This window comes from Oncorhynchus gorbuscha, linkage group LG15, assembly GCF_021184085.1.
Source record: "Oncorhynchus gorbuscha isolate QuinsamMale2020 ecotype Even-year linkage group LG15, OgorEven_v1.0, whole genome shotgun sequence".
Taxonomy (NCBI): Eukaryota; Metazoa; Chordata; class Actinopteri; order Salmoniformes; family Salmonidae; genus Oncorhynchus; species Oncorhynchus gorbuscha.
In genome coordinates this window covers 16731215-16752597 of record NC_060187.1, presented here as the reverse complement: position 1 = coordinate 16752597, position 21383 = coordinate 16731215, and the positions used below count along the sequence as shown (strand labels likewise).

General features: G+C 43.9%; 3 protein-coding genes across 6 annotated transcripts in view; 1 reads left to right on the top strand and 2 right to left on the bottom strand.

The window, feature by feature from the left end:
• Positions 1 to 96: 96 nt before the first annotated feature.
• Positions 97 to 6870, bottom strand: ttc4 (tetratricopeptide repeat domain 4). Of its 3 annotated transcripts, XM_046300238.1 has the most exons (11): positions 6374 to 6870; positions 5729 to 5821; positions 5246 to 5363; positions 4985 to 5146; positions 4817 to 4894; positions 4556 to 4680; positions 4368 to 4454; positions 4006 to 4247; positions 827 to 911; positions 628 to 710; positions 97 to 532 (listed from the first exon to the last, which is right to left on the bottom strand). In XM_046300238.1, exons 2-11 carry the CDS (start codon positions 5798 to 5800, stop codon positions 433 to 435), a joined length of 1152 nt encoding a protein of 383 aa, XP_046156194.1. In that variant the 5' UTR covers positions 5801 to 5821; positions 6374 to 6870; the 3' UTR covers positions 97 to 432. The 3 variants fall into 3 exon arrangements, with proteins under 3 accessions (XP_046156194.1, XP_046156195.1, XP_046156193.1); XM_046300239.1 differs by lacking the exon at positions 5729 to 5821; XM_046300237.1 differs by lacking the exon at positions 6374 to 6870 and having other exon boundaries at positions 5729 to 6356.
• Positions 6871 to 7984: 1114 nt separating this feature from the next.
• On the bottom strand, positions 7985 to 11255 carry pars2 (prolyl-tRNA synthetase 2, mitochondrial). Its single transcript, XM_046300235.1, has 3 exons — positions 10961 to 11255; positions 9323 to 9924; positions 7985 to 9186 (listed from the first exon to the last, which is right to left on the bottom strand). The coding sequence occupies exons 2-3, from the start codon at positions 9899 to 9901 to the stop codon at positions 8305 to 8307; spliced, it is 1461 nt and encodes a 486-aa protein (XP_046156191.1). The 5' UTR covers positions 9902 to 9924; positions 10961 to 11255; the 3' UTR covers positions 7985 to 8304.
• A 68-nt stretch (positions 11256 to 11323) lies between these two features.
• The window catches only part of dnai4 (dynein axonemal intermediate chain 4), a 62645-nt gene continuing 52585 nt past the window's right edge, over positions 11324 to 21383 (top strand). The window contains exons 1-11 of one of the 2 annotated variants that reach the window (XM_046300233.1): positions 11324 to 11533; positions 11806 to 11994; positions 15693 to 15874; positions 16063 to 16175; positions 16421 to 16577; positions 16748 to 16887; positions 17175 to 17351; positions 17499 to 17684; positions 18140 to 18309; positions 18411 to 18497; positions 20287 to 20438. In XM_046300233.1, coding sequence (XP_046156189.1) covers positions 11806 to 11994; positions 15693 to 15874; positions 16063 to 16175; positions 16421 to 16577; positions 16748 to 16887; positions 17175 to 17351; positions 17499 to 17684; positions 18140 to 18309; positions 18411 to 18497; positions 20287 to 20438 — 1553 coding nt within the window. In that variant the 5' untranslated portion in view covers positions 11324 to 11533. The remainder of the gene's footprint in view (positions 11534 to 11805; positions 11995 to 15692; positions 15875 to 16062; positions 16176 to 16420; positions 16578 to 16747; positions 16888 to 17174; positions 17352 to 17498; positions 17685 to 18139; positions 18310 to 18410; positions 18498 to 20286; positions 20439 to 21383) is intronic. The other variant, XM_046300232.1, reaches the window with a different exon arrangement.

The window sequence follows — 21383 nt, the reverse complement described above, 5'->3', positions numbered from 1 at the left end:
GTCAACTACATGTGTAACATATGGGTTGGCTTGGCTTTCACAATCATAGTATGTTATGTTGTTGACAGTGAAAAGGAAATGACAAACAAATTCCAATACTTTGTTGTAAGGCCTTTTAGTAAGTGACATGGTGACTTAATTATAACAGATTTTATGACAGGTTCCCGGATTGACACTGATGTAGAATTTGATCTATACATACAGTAATGAACACTGCAATCTTGCCAATCACATAGTATGTTGGAGATATGTGGAACAATGTAAAGGCTCCCAAACATAACATTAATCTCTGCTCTTAAATAGCTAAATCTACACTTTTATAATATACTTTGGGCAGGGAATGGAGAGGAGTGCAGTCCTTTCCGATTGGTGGGAAAGAGTTCATACCAGTAGTCTGAGATTGACAGGTCTAGGCTGATTAATGAGGTGTCATTACAGTCGAATGGTTTTCCTTTCTGATAAGAACTTCTCGCAAAACGGCGACCCTTTTACCATAATGACAAAGCTGGGACTTCCTGCTTTTACAAAACACCTGTCAAAGAAAGCAGGAAAGATCAGCCATGAGAAAGCAATTAGCAAGTCACAGTATACGAGTTCAAACAAGTGAGAAGAAAATACATTCCGTACCTTTTATGCTGAAGGATTTTAATGAGAGGCGTCTCTGGATTGACTTGATATAAGGACTCTTTCTCGTGGTCTTCAAAGAACAGCTAAGGAGTCAGAATGGCAAAATAGAACCAACTGAGGAAAACACAATGTCAGAGATAGAGGATATAACCCCAAAACTGTTCAATGAAACCAATAAAGCAAAGTAAAAACTACTGACCTGGAGGTTTTGGGGAGAGTACTTCCGGTTAGTGTCCCAAGGTGGGAGTTCCTCTCCAAACATGAGAGTCAGGTGATCAAGAAAGCTAAAAAAGCCAATGTTATGTTTAAGCAATAAGGCACGAGGGGGTGTGGTATATGCCCAATATGGCTGTTCTTAGGCAAGATTCATCGCAGAGTGCCTGGACAGTTATTAGTTGTGGTATATTGGCCATACACCAAAAACACCTGATGCTATTATAAAAGGGGTTACCAATGTAATTAAAGCAGTAAAAATGTATGTTTTAACATTCCCGTGGTATACGGTCTGATATACCACGGCTGTCAGCCAATCAGTATTCAGGGCTCGAACCACCCAGTTGATAAAATCTGTATTATTTTGAGTGTTATTGGTCATCAGCATGTAATGTTGGTTCTACTTTAGACATCTTGTAGAGCAGGGGTGTCAAAGTCAAATGGACGGAGTCAAATGGACGGAGGGCCAAATAAAATTTTTAGCTACAAGCCGAGGGCCGGACTGTTCGAATGTTCATTGAAAATTTTTTAAATGACGCATATAGTCTAGTGAACCTAATTGAACCTACTGAAAACCTAACAAATATATTCCAATATGATCAGATAAATAAAGCAATATTTTCTTATGGCTCTGTCAGTAATCTTTAATTTTCAACAGACACAAAAGACAAATTTCCTTTATATAAAAATCCCCATAACATGAACATTAAATGAAAGAAACCGGTATTCAAGGCACCATCAGTAGCCTATATTTTCTATTTTAGCAAAAGTGGGCTAAATTTACTTCAAAGAAAAAAACAATAATAGCAATTTTCTATCATCCACTCAACTGAAATATTTTTAAAATATAATTGGATTGAAATACAATAAAATAAAGTGCAAAAATCTATTAATCAAAAACAACACTTTGTTTAAGGAGAAGTAACATGCAGTGAAAACAAATATTAAACTTTAACTTTTAAACTTGAACTGAGTAAAAACTCTAAATATGTGATTGCACAGTAATGTTCACTTGTTTGAGGTTGAGGGTGATACTTGGTGGTGTCCCATCTTTTCCACAAGTTCATCAATGTTCGGGGTAAGGCTCTGAGCTGAGGAAATCCTCAGAATTGAGTGGAGGTGTTCAGCAGTGTCGACTTCTGTGTGATGTTTTGTTCAAGTTCATCAAAGAAAACAGTTGTTCACACAGGTATGTGCTGCCAAACATAGACAACGTTTGAGCAGCCTGGATGCGCAGCTGGGGCATTGTGTCGGGGAGGAACGGGCGAACTCCGCAGCACCCACTGCCGCATATTTTGCCCTCAGTGCATCATTGCATTGGAGGTCAATCAACTCCATTTGGAGGTTTGGTGGTGAGCTTTCCACGTCAACAGCAAATGGGTTACCGAGCAGTTCCAACCTGCTTTTTTGTGCTTCAAAGTCAGCAAATCGGCGTCGAAAGTCAGCGGCAAGCATACCTATTTTATCAGCCAACTGTGCGCTCGGGAACGCACTGGAGAGAGCTTCTCTTTCATGGTCTGGCAGCTGGGAAAGTGGCTCAAATTTTCTTTCCGCATCTGCGTCTTCCACAGAGTCAGTTTGGTTTTAAATGCCTTCACTGTACTGTACATATCAGAGATGACACGATCCCGACCCTGCAGCTGCAAGTTCATTCATTCAGATGACTCGTAATGTCACACAGAAAAGCCATTTCACACAGAAACATTTCGTCTCGGAGTTGTGTTGTGTCTTTCCCTTTGCTGTCCAGAACAGACAAATCTCCTCACGAAGAAACATCTTTGAAGCACCTTTCCCTGGCTTAGCCATCGCACCTCTGTGTGATAAGGCAAATCACCATGCTCCGTTTCTAACTCCGTCAGAAATGCCTTGAACTGGCGGTGATTGAAACCTTTGGCTCTGATAAAGGGCGCGTGATGATGCTCATTACATGCTCCATTTTCAAGGCTTTAACACGCTTCCTGGTGTATGATACAATGATAAGCTGTCAGCTCACCTGTCGCGTTTTCCTCTTGCATCTTTTCCCGTATCTTCGCAACCAGTCCGCTCCTGTGTTCGCAGGTGCTCCGTCGGTTGTCAAACCACAAGTTTTTCCCAAGGCAGCTCCATCTCATTTACACATCTTGACACCTCTTCATACAAATCATGCCCGTAGTTGTGCCATGCTAGGACGTAAAGCCAAAAACTCCTCTGTCACGCTTAGGCTGGAGTCCACTCCGCGGATGAAAATTGACAACTGGGCAATGTCAGAAATGTCGGTGCTCTCATCCACAGCCAAGGAATATGCAATGAAATCTTTTCCCTTTTTCACAAGCTGCTCTTTTAGATTGATGGACAACTGGTCTACTCTCTCGGCAATGGTGTTTCTGCTCAGACTCACATTTAAAAAGAGTTGCCTTTTTCTGGGCAAACTTCGTCACAAACTTTAATCATGCAGTTTTTGATGAAATCCCCCTCCGTAAATGGCCGGGCTGATTTAGCGATCTCTTCTGCCAAAATAAAACTGGCCTTGACAGCAGCCTGGCCTTGTGATTTGGCTTTTTTTGAACAGAGCCTGTCGAGATTTGAGGCCTCGTTTTAATTCCTCTGCCTTTTGTAGCCTTTGTTCCATGTCCATATTCTTGTTTTTGTCCGCGTGTTTCGTTTCATAATGTCGTCTCAGATTATACTCTTTCAGTACCGCCACACTTTCTCCACACAGAAGACACACAGGTTTTCCAGCTACCTCCGTGAACAAATACTCCGACTCCCACCTTGTTTGAAACCCCCGGTTCTCAGTGTCCACCTTCCGTTTTGCCATTTTTGATGGGTATCTGAAAGTTAATTTTACTGTGATGCTGACAACTGCTGTGCCAATAAATATTGAAATGAAGCAGCCTAGTGCGTCACCGTTGCATTGTGGGAAATGTAGTATTGGTGCGTGTAAAAGATCTGCGGGCTGCCGGCTTGCTGCGGTCTGCGGGCCGGTTCTAATAATAAATCAAGATCATCCCAGGGGCCGTAAAAAACCTTCTCGCGGGCCGGATGTGGCCCGCGGGCCTTGACTCTGACATATGTGTTGTAGAGTATTGGGTTGGATGATTTCTCAGATCTACAAACCAACACTGTCATTTTATGTAGACCCTTCCAACCCCACATTCTGTTGAGAGAGAGGAGAAATAATCATACCTGGAGGATTCGCTGAAGGCTGAGATGAAGTCTGTTTGTTGGTGTTCGGGGTAGAGGAATAAGACTGGCCAATGCATGGCACCCTGTTCATCCAGGAACACCGTGGCCCCTGTGGCCTCCACAGAACACAGACCGTCCAGGTCCAGGCCTGCCATGGCTCTAGAGGGGCCTCTATTATCATCGTCACTGTCAGAGCTGCGCTTAGGACGCTGTTTAGGCTTCAGTAACTTGATGCCACGCCCCTGTAAAGCATGTGTGTCATAAAAACTATGTATTGCCATGTGGCAGTTCCCTTGTCAATCCTCCTTATGAAGGAATCATGTGGTCGGATGCGCGTCTTGTGTGACTATGATCTTGCTCACCTTTATAGCAGCCAGCAGAGCCTCTCTCTCACTGAGCTCCTTCTTTTCTTTAACCTTCGCCTTCCTGGCATCTCTCTCTGCTGCTCTCTAAACCACAAATACAACCATTTCAGCATAGGTTCATCTAAAATATGGACTGGACTACACAACAGAAAGGAGTCAAGGCCATATTAAGGCCTGTAATATACCTTGTGTTTATCTGCTGTAGCTCTCAGCTCCAGTAGCTTCTTGTCTGTGGGCTGCAGCTTGAGCCCCTCCTCACACCACAGCAGGGCATCTGTATATTTTTTCAGCTCCATACAACACGAGGCACCTGCACAGACAGTCACACAGCAGGAGAATGAGAGAGAAGAGTCATGCATACAGCATTTGTCTCATAGCAAATGTTCAGTGTCTAGATGTGTCTTCCAGTAGAATAGTCAAATGTGATGTTTATTCTATGGACAAACCTCTAATTAATGCTTTGAGGTGGTCTGGTTTAAACTTCTTTGCAGTGACAGAATCATTCAGTGCAGAGCGCATGTTACCTGCAAGGCAAGAAGAGAGAGTGGCTGCAACAAACATCCCAGACCAATATGAGATCTACAGATGGGTAGGTTCTAAGAATAGGTCTGTACCCAGGTGGAAGTGTGCTGCTGCTCGGTTAGTGAGCAGGATGGCATTGACATTAGAGTCACTGCAGTTCTTCTTCAGTCCAGCTGTGTAGGACACTATAGCTTTCTTGTAGTTCTTCTCTTTGAAGTAGTCGTTCCCCTCATCTTTCAGGCTCTCGGCTTGCTCTAGGTAGAAATAAGGAAACAACCATTGACTCTGGGTTTGGTTGGGACAGCCAATTCACTCCTCAGGAGTGGAAAAAAGTACAGCAATGGCTACCATACCCTCTAGTGGTCTGTCATCGTCGTGGATGATGGACTGAATAGCCGCCAGCTCCGGGTGTTTCATGGGGTCAATCTCATCAGGCGCCGTCTTCATGAACATAGGCACCTTATCGAACTCCTGCAGGGCAGTGCAATGAATGAGAGGTAGTAAAGCCTGTGGCCTCTGGAAACCATGGGCATAGCTGTGTGCACGACTCTTCGCCAGTACCTACCATAACTTCCTAGCTAGCCAATCAATGAGACTGGCAGTATGACAAATTTTAAATAAAACTGTTTTATATCAAAATGATTTAGCCACTTAAACAAATCTTTAATACTATTCTAGCTAGCTAACATTTGTCGTTAGCGCCCATCCATAGATGGCTAGATATGACTGGTTAGCTAGCCAACGTTAGCTAGCCAACACTCCAAGGACTGAAAACTCTTGTCAGTGCTATATCAGTCGTGTTTGTAGAGATGTAGCTAGTTACATGTCTTTACTACCTCTTCCCAGTTCTTCTCGGAAAAGGCGTTGCTATATTTCTCCTTCTTGAATTTCTCCATAAAGTCGTCCATGCCATCGTCGCTATCATCGCCCTGTTGTGATAGTGAAGCCATATTCACTCCAAATAAGGTGGATGTATTTGAAGATTAAACTAGTTGCTGAATTACGGTTTCTTAGTATTAACTACTGAAGCGACACGTACGAAAATAAATATGTCTACATAAAGTATGTAGAACAAAATCATACAAGTTGTTTACACGTGAACGTTGCGGTGCAATATCAAAACGCTTCCGTAGGGGGAACAGTTAGAGCTTTGATTCAATTGTTCCGCTGCAATGTGTGTCTATGACTCGTGTTACTGTATCTGACCGAGTCCGGATGAAAAAATATTTTTAATGACAGACATCACAAATGACTAATGAACCAATGTAATTTGAGAATAATTATTGATCCTCTTCCACCGGCCCAATATTGGACTAAAGGACTTCTATTTAAAGGGTGAATTGGCTCTGGAAGCCTAAACAGCCAAATACTCCATCTAAATGCGAATCGATTCTCAATTGCGGTACGGTTCTAGAAACCTAAATCCCTCTACTTTCATATCACATCAAAAAATATTTCACAAATGCAAAATACACACTTACTGTACACCGTCTTAACCGGTTTTAACAGTTGCAGTTGACAGTATTTTTAAGTGACAACACGTTTGTGGCGTCCATCTTCCATTTACACACAGGTGTTAGGAGACTCAGATAATTAGCACAGGCAGTCCAGTCCACTGTCTTCCATCTGTTTTCTGTAACATGGAAATATGACCATGCGGGAACCCTAACCCTATAAAAGGTGTGCATCAATTGCATCAACCTTTATTCATGTATTTATTTTTTCCTTGCTGATATGAAAGCGAAGGTCCGTATGCTTCCAAAACCGTACCGCAAGCGATCCGTGTTAATGTTCAGACCGAGCTTCGCGGCTCTTAACAAAACTTCCTCGTACAGAAGACGCCTTCGTCCAATTGACTTACAGTTGAAGTCGGAAGTTTACATAGGTTGGAGTCATTAAATCTAGATTTTCAACCACTCAACAAATGTCTTGTTAACAAATTATAGTTTTGGCAAGTCGGTTAGGACATCTACTTTGTGCATGACAAGTAATTTTTCCAACATTTTTTTACAGACAGATTATTTCACTGTATCACAATTTCATTGGGTCTGAAGTTTACATACAAGTTGACTGTGCCTTTCAACAGCTTGGAAAATTCCAGAAAATTATGTCATGGCTTTAGAAGCTTCTGATCATTTGAGTCAATTGGAAGTGTGCCTGTGGATGTAGTTCAAGGTCTACCTTCAAACTCAGTGCCTCTGCTTGACATTATGGGAAAAACAGAAGACATCAGCCAAGACCTTAGAAAAAAATTGTAGACCTCCACAAGTCTCGGTTCATCCATGGGAGCAATTTCCGAACGCCTGAAGGTACCACGTTCATCTGTACAAACAATAGTATGCAAGTATAAACACTAATGGACCACACAGCCGTCATACATCTCAGGAAGGAGACGCATTCTGTCTCCTAGAGATGAACGTATTTTGATGTGAAAAAACAAACACCATCCCAACCATGAAGCACAGGGGTGGCAGCATCATGCTGTGGGGGTGCTTTGCTGCAGAAGAGACTAGATAGCAAAAAGAAATAGATAGCATCATGAGGCAGGAGAATTATGTGGATATATTGAAGCAACATCTCAAGACATCAGTCAGGAAGTTAACGCTTGGTCGCAAATGGGTCTTCCAAATGTACATCGACCCCAAGCATACTTCCAAAGTTGTGGCAAAATGGCTTAAGGACAACAAAGTCAAGGTTTTGGAGTGGCCATCACAAAGCCCTGACCTGAATCCTATAGAACATTTGTGTGCAGAACTGAAAAAGCGTGTGCGAGCAAGGAGGCCTACAAACCTGATTCAGTTACACCAACTCTGTCAGGAGGAATGGGCCAAAAAATTCAACCAACTTATTGTGGGAAGCTTGTGGAAGGCCACCCAAAACATTTGACCCAAGTTAAACAATTTAAAAGGCAATGATACCAAATACTAATTGAGTGAACTTCTGACCCACTGGGAATATGATGAAAGAAAAAAGCTGAAATAAATCATTCTCTACTATTATTCTGACATTTCACATTCTTAAAATAAAGTGGTGATCCTAACTGTCCTAAGAAAGGGAATTTTCACTAGGATTAAATGTCAGGAATTGTGGAAAAACTGAGTTTAAATGTATTTGGCTAAGGTGCATGTAAACTTCCGACAACTGTATGTGTAATGTAATGGAACTGAGAGTCATGATCAAGGGCTACTTCCACCCTACCCCACACATACATGTCCATAACAGTGTAATAAAAGCTTTCATTCCAGCTCAGTTTGCATCAGACTTAGATTGGCCTTAGTAGGTATAGGTCTGTTGAGCAGTAGCCTCTTTACCATGTATCATCCCACCCAACCACAAGCATGCCATTTCAGAGGAGTAATAGAGTTCCAGAGTTCAATAGTTTAGTCCAGTTCCAGGTCAAGATCAGTCCAACTCAGACTGTCTCCACTCGTTTGAGTAGGTCTACCAGTCCATCCCTACTGAGGAACATAGTCTCACCAGTCTGCTGACAGATCACCTCAAACCTGGGTATCTCCTCTGTAGCCTTCTGCCCCAATGCCACCACGTAGGGATATCCAAGCTGACTGGCATCCTTCAGCCTCTTACCAATGGTCATCTGTGTGCGGTCATCCAGAACCACCTCACCTCTTAGGCTGGGCAGAGCCTCCCCCAGAGAAAGAGCCACCTCCTCAGCTAAACCAGCCACCTCATCCACCTTACTTCCCCTTTTAGGGGGCAGAACACAGACCTGGTAAGGGGCAAGTAGCCCAGGCCAGCGGATAGCCTCCTCTGTGGACATCACCTCTATGGCGGCAGCAAGGATCCGGGTCACCCCCAGCCCGAAGCAGCCCATCTCAGTGACAGTAGGCTTGTTCTGGGTGTTATTGAAGGTGGCATTGAATATGTGGGAGTATTTGGTGCCAAGGTAGAATGTATGACCCACCTCTATGCCCTTGGACTCCACCAGTGTGCCTGCCTGGCACTGTGGGCAGTCAGTCCGGCCTGGTTGCATGGTCTCCACATTGGCAGAGAAGGAGCAGCTCCCACAGACCAGTAGTCTGTCCTCTCCGATGTCTGCTGGGAGCTGGAACTCGTGGGAGAGTTTACCTCCGATTTTCCCTGTGTCTGCCTGGACCTGAACAATGCGCAGGCCCAGCCGGGAGAAGAGACGGTTGTAAGCCTGACATACAGACTCATACGTGTGGTAGGCAGCCTCTTCACTCACATCAAATGTGTACATGTCCTTCATGTAGAACTCCCGCCCCCGTAGCAGCCCGAACCGAGGCTTTGGCTCGTCACGGAACTTGCGGGTCATCTGCATAGACAAATGAAACATACATCAGTTTAATACCATTATAATATAAACCCAAGTGTACAATAAGAAGAAAGAAGCCCCACTCTGAATAAACTAATGAATAAGGTTTAATCTGGTGCAATATTATAGCCTTTACCTGGTAAAGCATTAGAGGCAGCTGTCTGTAGGACAGCGTTCCCTGGGAGGCCAGCAGCTCTGTCACTGCCTCCTCATGGGTGGGGCCCAGGCAGTACTCAGCTCCGTGGCGATCTCTCAGGCGGAACAGCTCTTTTCCCATCAGGTCCCAGCGCTCGCTGCGTCTCCACAGCTCCGCAGAGCACAGGCTGGGCATGTCCAGCTTCTGCCCACCGATCCTCTGCATCTCCTGGTCGATCAGCCTCACCAGCTTCTCCATGGAGCGCACTGTGGCTGGGAGGTAGTAGTAGCAGCCAGGGTTGGAAGGGTGGATGAGACCTGTCTGCTGCATCAGTCTCTGGCTCTTGCAGGTCATCTCCCCCTGAGCACGACTCTCCTGCCCCACATCACGCAGGTTGGAGGGCTGGAAGAGGCGGGATACTAGGGGAAGGCGTGTGCTAGGTCGGGAGATGGAGCCAATGGGGGTTGGATTTGGGTTATGTCCAGCAGCACAGCTTGAATGGCTCTTACAAGGAGTGGTGAAGGCTCTGGGCAGGTGGGGTAAGATTCTCTGCTGAAGGTGATGCATTAGGACTTCCATTGTAGTAGACTGGTGTCAATATCCTAGAAATATGAGAAAAATCAAGGACTTGTTTTATATATACACTGAACAAAAATATAAAACGCAACTTGTAAAGTGTTGGTTCCATGTTTCATGAGCTGAAAAGATCCCAGAAATGTTCCATATGCACAGAAAGCTTATTTCTCCAATATTGTGCACAAATTTGTTTACATCCCTGTTAGTGAGAATTTCTCTTTTGCCAAGATAATCCATCTACCTGACAGGTGTGGCATATCAAGAACCTGATTAAACAGCATTATCATTACACAGCACCTTGTGCTGGAGACAATAAAAGGCCACAAATGTGTAGTTTTGTTACACAACAGAATGCCACAGATGTGTCAAGTTGAGGGAGCATGCAATTGGCATGCTAACTGCAGGAATGTCCACCAAAGCTGTTGCCAGAGAATCTAATGTTCATTTCTCTACCATAGCCAACATCAGAGAATTTGACAGTACGACCAACCAGTCACAACTTCAGGCCACATGCAACCAGCTACCCGAACAGCTGATGAAACTGAGGAGTATTCATGTCTGTAATAAAGCCCTTTTTGTGGGGAAAAAAATAATTATGTTTGGCTGGGCCTGGCTCCCAAGTGGGTGGGCCCAGGCCCACTCATGGCTGCTCCCCTGTCCAGTCATGTGAAATCCATGGATTAGGGTCTAATTAATTTGTCAATTGACTGATTTCCATATATGAACTGTAACTCAATAAAATCGTGCGGTTATATTTTTGTATGGTATAAAAATAGATTAAGGATATAACCAAGGTCAGCAAGAAAGGTTTTAAAGCTAGCTAAGTAAACAAACATTGACACTTATTTTGTTATGCAATGCAATAAACCATAAGACGATTATATTATTCAAATGTCAACTATTTGTAACCATTGAAAGTACCAGGTTGCTAGCTAGATGCATTCAACCTTTCAGATGTGGCTAGCCAGGCAGGTATAACTAGCTAGGCAGATGTTAACAAACAAGTTAGGTAGCTAGTTTGCTCTGAAATGCAATTCGGAAGCAAGCACGAGAGCAACTCACCTTGTGTATGAAAACGAACGAGAGTAATGATGAGCTGGTACTTGATTCATGCGATGTTTATTAGCTAAAGTACGTTAGCTAAGCTAAGCTAGCTAGCCGTGCGTACTCTTCTTCTACAGGGATGTCGTCCCCCATGGAGAACTATAACCCGTGTACTGCCATCTACCGTGGAGTAGCTAGCTAAAACGTCTTAATTAAATGTAAAAAAAAAAATCCAAAATGATATATTCAAAACGGAAGCATTTATGTTATGGACAAGCACTGTCCAAAAAAGCAGACAACAGAGTCCCAAAAACGTGGATATATACACTAACTGGGGTCGTTCGTAAATTTTCCTGACCAATCATAATCTTATCCGTTTTATGGGAGGAGTATGTTGCTATAGTAATATGAAACAATAAACTGTGAAGCGTGAAGTTAGTTAGCTAGCTTTCTTGCTGCCTCGAATATATAAGGAAGTGAAAAACCGATTAGTAAACACCACTATTGCCTTTGTACTAACGACGACATAAGACCACCAAAAATGTCCACCACCAGAGCAAAACCGAAGAAACCCACTCTGAAAGTTACACCGTAAGTTGCTAACTAGCTAGTTACCCTAAACGCTAACTATTAAGCTAACATACTAATGGCAATGGCAGGTGATGCTTGCTAGCTACTGTATGTAGACTGTTATCAGCACTTTTACTCCTAGGCTATGCTCTCCAAGGCATTTAACACCCTGTCATTTCACCATATCCTTTGCCCTATGAAATCACGTTACTGTGTAATAAATCAGTGTGATCTAATTTCTTTATTCATTTTTTACAATTGAAGCTAGTAGATGGGGTCTAACTTGATGTTAGATGCTTTTACTGTCTTTCAGATCTTCCCGGGTAATGAATGTCTCAACATCAGGCGTACTCCGGGTCAACCACAGCTCAACATATGCTCGGAGTATCAATGCCTCAGTGAGCCGGAAAAGTTTCAGTTTGGCTGCTGACAGTAAAATCTTGGATAAAAGCTCTGTTCAAACACCAAAACACACAGTTCAGGTACAGCCCTTTATTGACATGTCTTCTTTGATACATTGCAGGCTAGCTTCCTCCTGTTCTCCCTGTTCACCCATGACTGCGTTGCTGTGCATGTCTCCAACTCAATTGTCAAGTTTGCTGATGACACAACAGTGGTAGGCCTGATTATCAACAATGATGAGACCGCCTACCTCTCCCTCAATAAAACTAAGGAGCTGATCGTGGGGCCGCAGTGGAGGTCAGAAGTTCCTCAGCGTGCACATCACTGACAACCTGACATGGTCCCTTTACACAGACGGCGTGGTGAAGTAGGTGCAACAGTGCCTCAGGAGGCTGAAGAAATTTGGCTTGGCCCCTAAAACCCTCACTAACTTCTATAGATGCACCATTGACAGCATTTGGTCAGGCTGTATCACCGCCTGGTATGGCAATTGCACCGTCCAGTATGGCAATTGCACCGTCCACAACCACAGGGCTCTCCAGAGGTTGGTGCGGTCAGCCCAATGCATCACCAGGGACACACTGCCTGCCCTCAAGGACATTTATTGGAATTTTTATAACCTTTATTTAACTAAGCAAGTCAGTTAAGAACAAATTCTTATTTACATCATGGCTACCCCAGCCAAACCCTAGCCCGGACGACGCTGGGCCAATTGTGCCCCGCCCAATGGGACTCCGAATCACGGCCGTTTGTGATATAGGCTGGAATCGAACCAGGGTCTGTAGTGACACCTTTTGCACTGAGATGCAGTGCCTTAGACCACTGTGCCACTCAGGAGCCCCACATCTACAGAACCTGGTGTCACAGGAAGGCCAAGAAGATCATCAAGGACCTCAGCCTCCCGAGCCACGGCCTGTTCACCCCGCTACCATCTAGAAGCCGGAGACAGTATATGTGCATCATCAAATCAAATAAAAATTTATTGGTCACATACACATGGTTATCTGATGTTAATGCGACTGTAGCGAAATTCTTGTGCTTCTAGTTCCGACAGTGCAGCAATATCTAGTAATCAAGTAATAACAAGAAATCTAACAATTCCCCAACAACTTCCTAATACCCACAATCTAAAGGGGTGAATGAAAATATGTACATATAAGTATATGGATGAGCGATGGCCGAGCGGCATAGGCGAGGTGCAATAGATGGCATAAAATAGAGTATATACATGTGATATGAGTAATGTTAGATATGTAAACATTATTAAAGTCGCATTATTTAAAGTGGCATTGTTTAAAGTGACTAGTGATCCATTTATTGAAGTGTCCAGTGATTGGTTCTCAATGTAGGCAGCAGCCTCTGAGTTAGTGATTGCTGTTTAACAGTCTGATGGCCTAGACATAGAAGCTGTTTTTCAATCTCTCGGTCCCAGCTTTGATGCACTTGTAATGACCTCCCCTTCTGGATGATAGCGGTGTGAACAGGCAATGGCCCGGGTGGATGTTGATGATCTTTTTGGCCTTCCTGTGACATCGGGTGCTGTAGGTGTTGTGGAGGGCAGGTAGTTTGCCCCCGGTGATTTGTTGTGCAGACCACACCACCCTCTGGAGAGCCTTGCGGTTGAGGGCGGTGCAGTTGCCGTACCAGGCTGTGATACAGGCCGACAGTATGCTCTCGATTGTGCATCTGTAAACGTTTGTCAGAGTTTTAGGTGACAAGTCAAATTTCTTCAGCCTCCTGAGGTTGAAGAGTCGCTGTTGTGCCTTCTTCACCACACTGTCTGTGTGGGTGGACCATTTCAGTTTGTCTGTGATGTGTACGCCCAGGAACTTTCCAAAATTTCCACCTTCATCACTGCTGTCCCGTCGATGTGGATAGGGGGGTACTTCCTCTGTTGCTTCCTGAAGTCCACGATCATCTCCTTTGTTTTGTTGACATTGAGTGAGAGGTTGTTTTCCTGACGCCACACTCCGAGTGCCCTCACCTCCTCCCTGTAGGCTGTCTCGTCGTTGTTGGTGATCAAGACCACTACTGTTGTGTCGTCCGCAAACTTGATGATTGAGTTGGAGGCGTGCATGGCCACGCAGTCGTGGGTGAACAGGGAGTACAGGAAAGGGCTGAGCACACACCCTTGTGGCCCCAGTTTTGAGGGTCAGCGAAGTGGAGATGTTGTTTCCTACCTTCACCACCTGGGCGCGGCCCGTCAGAAAGTCCAGGACCCAGTTGCACAGGGCGGAGTTGAGACCCAGGGCCTCCAGCTTGATGATGAGCTTGGAGGGTACTATGGTGTTGAACGCTGAGCTGTAGTCAATGAACAGCATTCTTACGTAGTTATTATTTTTGTCCAGATGGGATAAGGCAGTGTGCAGTGTGATGGCAATTGCGTCATCTGTGAACCTGTTGGGGCAAACTACACTAGTCTCTCAAAGCAATTCATGATAACAAAAGTGAGTGCTAAATGACTGTCCCTGTACCGGTAGTCATTTAGTTCCGTTATCTTTGCCTTCTTGGGTACAGGAACAATGGTAGGTAGCCATCTTGTAGCATGTGGGAACAACAGACTAGGGATGCATCTGGGCCAGCAGCCTTGCGAGGGTTAACATGTTTAAATGTTTTACTCACGTCAGCCATGGAGAAGGAGAGGGGGGGTTTTGCAGTCTTTGTTTGCGAGCAGCGACGGTGGCACTGTATTATCCTCAAAGCAGGCAAAGAAGGTGTTTAGTTTGTCTGGAAGCATGACGTAGGTGTCCGTGACGTGGCTGCTTTTGTTTTTGTAGTCCGTGATTTCCTGTAGACCCTGCCACATACGTCTCGTGTCTGAGCCATTGAATTGCGACTCCACCTTGTCCCTCTATCGGCATTTCGCTTGTTTGATTGCCTTGCGGAGGAAATAACTATGCTGTTTATATTCAGCCATATTTCCAGACCACTTTCCATGGTTAAATGCGGTGGATCGCGCTTTCAGTTTTGTGCAAATGCCGCCATCCGTCCACGGTTTCTGGTTAGGGTGGGTTTTAATAGTCACAGTGGGTATAACATCTCCAATGCACTTCTTTATAAACACACTCACCGAGTCAGCGTATAGGTCAATGTTGTTCTCTGAGGCTGACCGGGAACATGTTCCAGTCCGCGTGATCAAAACAATCTTGAAGCGTGGCTTCCGATTGGTTAGACCAGCGATGAATTGTTCTTGTCACAGGTACATCCGGTTTTATTTTCTGCCTATAAGATGGTCGGATTTGCCGAAGGGAGGGCGGGGGAGGGCTTTGTATGCATTGCGGGAGTTAGAGTAGCAGTTGTCGGGAGTATTAGCCCTGTGTGTCGTGCAATCAATATGCTGATAGAATTTAGGTAGCCTTGTTCTCAAATCATAGCTGGGACCGAGAGACTGCTAAACAGCCTCTATCTTCAGGCCATACTGGTTTGCAGTTATCCCTAGCCGGCCTCCACCCAGTACCCTGCCCTGAACCTTAGACACTGTTCTAGCCAGCTACCACCCGGTTCTCTCCCTGCACCTTAGAGACTACTGCCTTATGTACATAGAGTCATTGAACACTGGTCACTTTATGTTTACATACTGTTTCACCCACTTTCTTCTGGATTATGTGTGTATATATTTTTTTTATTGCTAGGTATTACTGCACTGTTGGAGCTAGTCTAAACACAAGCGTTTCACTGCACCTACAAATCTGTGTACGCGACCAATACATTTTGATTTGATTTGACATTGCAATAACAATTACTGTGCGTCAGTTAAAAAGTTACATCCCTCCCACAGGTCTTTGATGAAAATGGCAAGGACGTCACCCCACAGCCTCTCTACCAGCCGGACCCTGCAGCAGTGATGTCGAAACACAGTAAGATCTTTGCCAGTGACACCTCAGGTGGCACCATGTCAGATTTCTACTCTACGACATACCAGACAACAACCAACGCGAGCTTCGCTGGGCCCTTTACCAGGTAACACAGTCTCAGAATATTCACTTTTCAAAAGCAACATTATTTAGAAGACAATGTGCATAACTTTATGGTCATTGAACTATGTACTGCTTTGAGTACCCTAATCTCACACTCTAGTTCTCTTGTAAAGATTTTGAAGTAATATGACTGGTGAGTATGACAGAGTAGTGCTGCCTGTTGTATGTCAGGTCAGTGTTTGGAAGCAGCACAGTGTCCAGAGGGAGCCAGTCCACGATGGAGTCGATGAATGAAGAGATTGAGGACCCATCCTCCAAAAGGGACATCTCCATCAGTCTCTCAGGTTGACAATCATTTCACTCTCCTTTCATTTACTGATGATGTTACAGGAGTATGCTGCTGCCATGGCAGCTATATCACTATGATGACAAAACATTCATTGTGTATTCTGACAGCAGTTGTATTGCAACTTGATTGCAAGTATATGTAATCTGAGAATACAGGGATGCAAAGTTACCCCAAAATGTACCATTTTTATAACCTTGATGCTTTTATTTATGTTGTTGATGTATATTTCTGTCCTGTCAGATGTCCAGGTGAGGAGGGAAGAGGTGAAAGAGTTGATAAAGGAGGAGATGTTGGACGACGTGGTGGATCGGTACCTCATCGAGTCAGAGACCCTCTGGCTACTGCACATGCCAGCCGTCTCTGTGTCTGTGGACTCTGAGGAAGCAGAATCTGTCAAGTAAGCGATCACATTTTCCAGATTCAGAATGAAATAGGTCATATGTAGATCCAAATGATGTAGATTTCAGGCTCAAGCCTCAGTACCTCATAATGCAGTTCCTTGCTAGCTAGGTAGTTTATATAAATTTGAATGCAACTTGTGTTCTGTCAATCATCCTCTGTCGGAAGAGAGAGAAACAATCTGTACATGGAGCTGTGTAAGAACAGAATGGGGAATGATAAGTACGTGGAGCGTTCCATGCAGACGTTCAACGGAGCGCCCAAGACCAAGGAGGTCCAGAGTGAGGCCATCACCATGGTGGATGCAGGTTAGGATGCACTTCATCCTTGCTATGAGATATGAGAGCACTCTTGTCTGTTGTTCTTATCTCACCTCTCACACAATGGCTATCACCCAAGCACAGCTTCTTCAGTCAGTCTTTTGTTTGTTTAGCACCCCCCCACTGCGCACTGATGTCAATTCTACTTCAATTCCATGTTGGTTCAACGTAATTTCATTGAAATTACATGGAAACAACATTGATTCAACCAGTGGGCCTTTGGCCTCTATGCCTGTTGTTACAAATAGCAATGGTCTCCTTTGCCCTCTTTATAGCCACCACAGCCACCACCTGGGATATGTATGACTCATTCCGCAGCGCAGGGCTGGGGGAGGCTGCCTTGTCTCCAGACACAGACAAGGCCAGCGTCCCTGAGATTGTCTCCAATCACAGACTGGACTCCAACAGAGCCCCCGAGAGAACCATGTCTGTCATCAGCACCACTAGCATAGGTACAGTAACACTGTCATTAATAGAATATAACCATATTAGAGGACAAAGGTTATGGTTATGATCCTGCAGCAGTTGTAGAATTTCTTATTTATTTACAGTTTATTTCATGATGATGTGTGATATTAACGGGCGTCTTTCTTTTCCAGCGAGTGCCTCTAGCTCGCGGATCGAGATGGAGCCTTTCGTGGTTCCGTCTGAAGATGAACCGGACCCGGAACTGATTCTGCAGTCAGAGAAGTTCCAGCAGGATCTGTTCGTGATGGAAAGGATCATTCTGGAGAACATCTACCAGCCGAAGCTGGCTGCATACAGACAGCTCCCCACATTGGAAGGTATGGTTGTTACTGATGCATGCGTCTCTACCCACTGGGCACAGACGTCAGGTCAACGTTAATTTTTTTATTTACATTTGGTTGAGTTGTCAACTAATGTGAATTCAACGTGAAATCAACACCATGACATTTGAATTTAGGTTAACTAGAGGACTTTATACAAATCCAATCACTTTTCCACTTTGATTCAACGTCATTACATATATATTTTTTATTATTATATGGACACAATGTTGATTCAACCAGTTTTAGCCCAGTGGGTAGTGTTGTTTTTGGTGACGTTTGCAGGCAAACAGTAATCTACGTCCCCATGTGGTTTATTAGCTGCAATGTTTAAACCCTTAGGTCTTCATCAGGTTCGGATCATATGTTTATCAACTTGAATTGATATTTAGTAATGTTACATATTGAATGCCTTATTACTTATAAACAACCATGTTTGTTGGATGTTCCAGATCCTGACAGCGTGCCCAAGGTTGTGCCCACGGTGGTGAGCAGGAGAGAGGAGAGTTCCCTGGATGAGGAGAGCACTCTGACCCCTGCCCTGGAGCGCCTCTGGTCCTTCAGCTGTGAGCTGACTTCAGGACACAACGTCAGCAGTATGGCCTGGAACAAGAGGAACCCAGTATGATTCTATCTTTATTCACTTATTTATTTTGTCTTTTGATGTGTGTAATATTTTTTAAACAAATAAACTCTCTCTCTCCATGTTATTTCCTTCTCCAGGACCTTCTTGCAGTGGGGTATGGACAGTTTGACTTCAAAGACCAGAAATCAGGCCTGATCTGCTGCTGGTCTCTGAAGAACCCCACAGTAACTGACACTTCTCCCCTTTCTGTTTTGTTCTGTATTTCAGTTCATACCATTAGTTTCTGAAATTGTGCTGTACATGTAGCCTGGTCCCAGATCTACAGTGGGGCAAAAAAGTATTTAGTCAGCCACTAATTGTGCAAGTTCTCCCACTTAAAAAGATGAGGGAGGCCTGTAATTTTCATCATAGGTACACTTTAACTATGACAGACAAAACGAGAAAAAAAAATCCAGAAAATCACATTGGAGGATTTTTAATGAATTTATTTGCAAATTATGGTGGAAAATAAGTATTTGGTCACCTACAAACAAGCAAGATTTCTGGCTCTCACAGACCTGTAACTTCTTCTTTAAGAGGCTCCTCTGTCCTCCACTCGTTACCTTTATTAATGGCACCTGTTTGAACTTGTTATCAGTATAAAAGACACCTGTCCACAATCTCAAACAGTCACACTCCAAACTCCACTATGGCCAAGACCAAAGAGCTGTCAAAGGACACCAGAAACAAAATTGTAGACCTGCACCAGGCTGGGAAGACTGAATCTGCAATAGGTAAGCAGCTTGGTTTGAAGAAATCAACTGTGGGAGCAATTATTAGGAAATGGAAGACATACAAAACCACCGATAATCTCCCTTGATCTGGGGCTCCACGCAAGATCTCACCCCGTGGGGTCAAAATGATCACAATAACGGTGAGCAAAAATCCCAGAACCACACGGGGGGACCTAGTGAATGACCTGCAGAGAGCTGGGACCAAAGTAACAAAGCCTACCATCAGTAACACACTACGCCGCCAGGGACTCAACTCCTGCAGTGCCAGACGTGTCCCCCTGCTTAAGCCAGTACATGTCCAGGCCCATCTGAAGTTTGCTAGAGAGCTTTTGGATGATCCAGAAGAAGATTGGGAGAATGTCATATGGTCAGATGAAACCAAAATATAACTTTTTGGTAAAAACTCAACTCGTCGTGTTTGGAGGACAAAGAATGCTGAGTTGCATCCAAAGAACACCATACCTACTGTGAAGCATGGGGGTGGAAACATCATGCATTGGGGCTGTTTTTCTGCAAAGCGACCAGGACGACTGATCCGTGTAAAGGAAAGAATGAATATGGCCATGTATCGTGAGATTTTGAGTGAAAACCTCCTTCCATCAGCAAGGGCATTGAAGATGAAACGTGGCTGGGTCTTTCAGCATGACAATGATCCCAAACACATCGCCCGGGCAACGAAGGAGTGGCTTCGTAAGAAGCATTTCAAGGTCCTGGAGTGGCCTAGCCAGTCTCCAGATCTCAACCCCATAGAAAATCTTTGGAGGGAGTTGAAAGTCGGTGTTGCCCAGCAACAGCCCCAAAACATCACTGCTCTAGAGGAGATCTACATGGAGGAATGAGCCAAAATACCAGCAACAGTGTGTGAAAACCTTGTGAAGACTTACAGAAAAAGTTTGACCTCTGCCATTGCCAACAAAGGGTATATAACAAAGTATTGAGATAAACTTTTGTTATTGACCAAATACTTATTTTCCACTATAATTTGCAAATAAATTCATTAAAATTCCTACAATGTGATTTTCTGGATTTTTTTTCTCATTTTGTCTGGCACAATTGGTGGCTGACTAAATACTTTTTTTGCCCCACTGTATGTGTGCTGTATACTCCTATGGACTTTATCATGTCAAACATTTGGCAAGGCAGCACAAACAGATCTGAAACCAGGCTACTGTACCAGTGCCAGGTTAGAGAATAGTTCTCTAGTGACTAAGCTAGTGAGTTTTGTATCTTGTATCTACAGTGGCCTGAGAGGGTCTTTACCTGTGAGAGTGGAGTGACTACTTTGGACTTTTCGGCAAGCAATGCCAGCCAGCTAGCAGTGGGGATGCATGATGGCAGCATAGCCACCTACAATGTCGAGAGCAGAGAGAAGACACCCGTCATTGACAGCAGGTGGGTCTGTGTCTCCTCAGGGAGAAAGAGAGAGAGACAACCTAATCTACATGTGTCTTATTTCTCATAGACACCAGGTGGCACTGTATCCTGGCAGACAAACAGGCTATGTGACAGGGTTCCCCACCAAGTTTTCTGAGCAAAATAAAATAAATGTTATAGTTTTTGTTCTTGGAGATAAAATACTGTAATATTACCAGGAAATTAGCTTGCACATGATTTGAATTGAGGAAATCTGCTCACAGATATTTATACGCATAAATACAGAGGGATATGTGATCGTATCCCAATGTTATCATGATTTTGTCAAATACCATATCTGTTTGGGATTCTTGCGGTCAATTTGCAGTGTACAAATGATTTATAACTATGTTCTGACTCCCCGACCATCTTCTCAAGGAAAAATCGACCCATGGCTGCATGTAATTGGGGACCACTATATGGTTTACAAAGCATAGCCCATAGTCACAAACATTTCTGCTTTACCCATAGGCTTTACCTTTATACAAGTGGAGTAGGTCTATGTTCTGTTTATAATTTAAAATAATAGCAATTGTAATGTATAAACTTTTTTGATAATCACAAAAGATTGAGGTGATGAACAATATTGAAAACATTAATGATGGAAACAAGGATAAGTCTTATTTAAAAAACTTTTTCATGTTCATTTGGAAATGCACGTATTGCACAGTCGATCATGTCGAGGACTATGTTTAAAGAATAAAACACCAGGAAACCTACACTGAAAGGGAGATGGTTACCGTGATGCAGAGGAAACAACGGAAGACCAGCCAGCCAACTAAAACACATAACAAGCCTTTAACAAGCTGTTCCATCGTTCCTCAGATACTAGCGCAATATATTTGTGTGAATTCAATAGAGTGATGCATTTACACCAAATATCTACTGTTTTTACAGTATCTCCTGCACATTTCTCCCCGTTAC

What these genes read in the sequence shown, in the direction of transcription:
- ttc4 (XM_046300237.1), bottom strand. Translation starts at nt 5,842, where the DNA reads ATGGCTTCACTATCACAACAGGGCGATGATAGCGACGATGGCATGGAC. An exon ending in CTCTGCTGGCTGCTATAAAG is followed by an intron (nt 4,248 to 4,367) that starts GTGAGCAAGATC and finishes CATGCTTTACAG; the next exon opens with GGGCGTGGCATCAAGTTACT. An exon ending in ACTCTCCCCAAAACCTCCAG is followed by an intron (nt 711 to 826) that starts GTCAGTAGTTTT and finishes CTGACTCCTTAG; the next exon opens with CTGTTCTTTGAAGACCACGA.
- pars2 (XM_046300235.1), bottom strand. Translation starts at nt 9,901, where the DNA reads ATGGAAGTCCTAATGCATCACCTTCAGCAGAGAATCTTACCCCACCTG. An exon ending in TGCCTCTAATGCTTTACCAG is followed by an intron (nt 9,187 to 9,322) that starts GTAAAGGCTATA and finishes TTGTCTATGCAG; the next exon opens with ATGACCCGCAAGTTCCGTGA.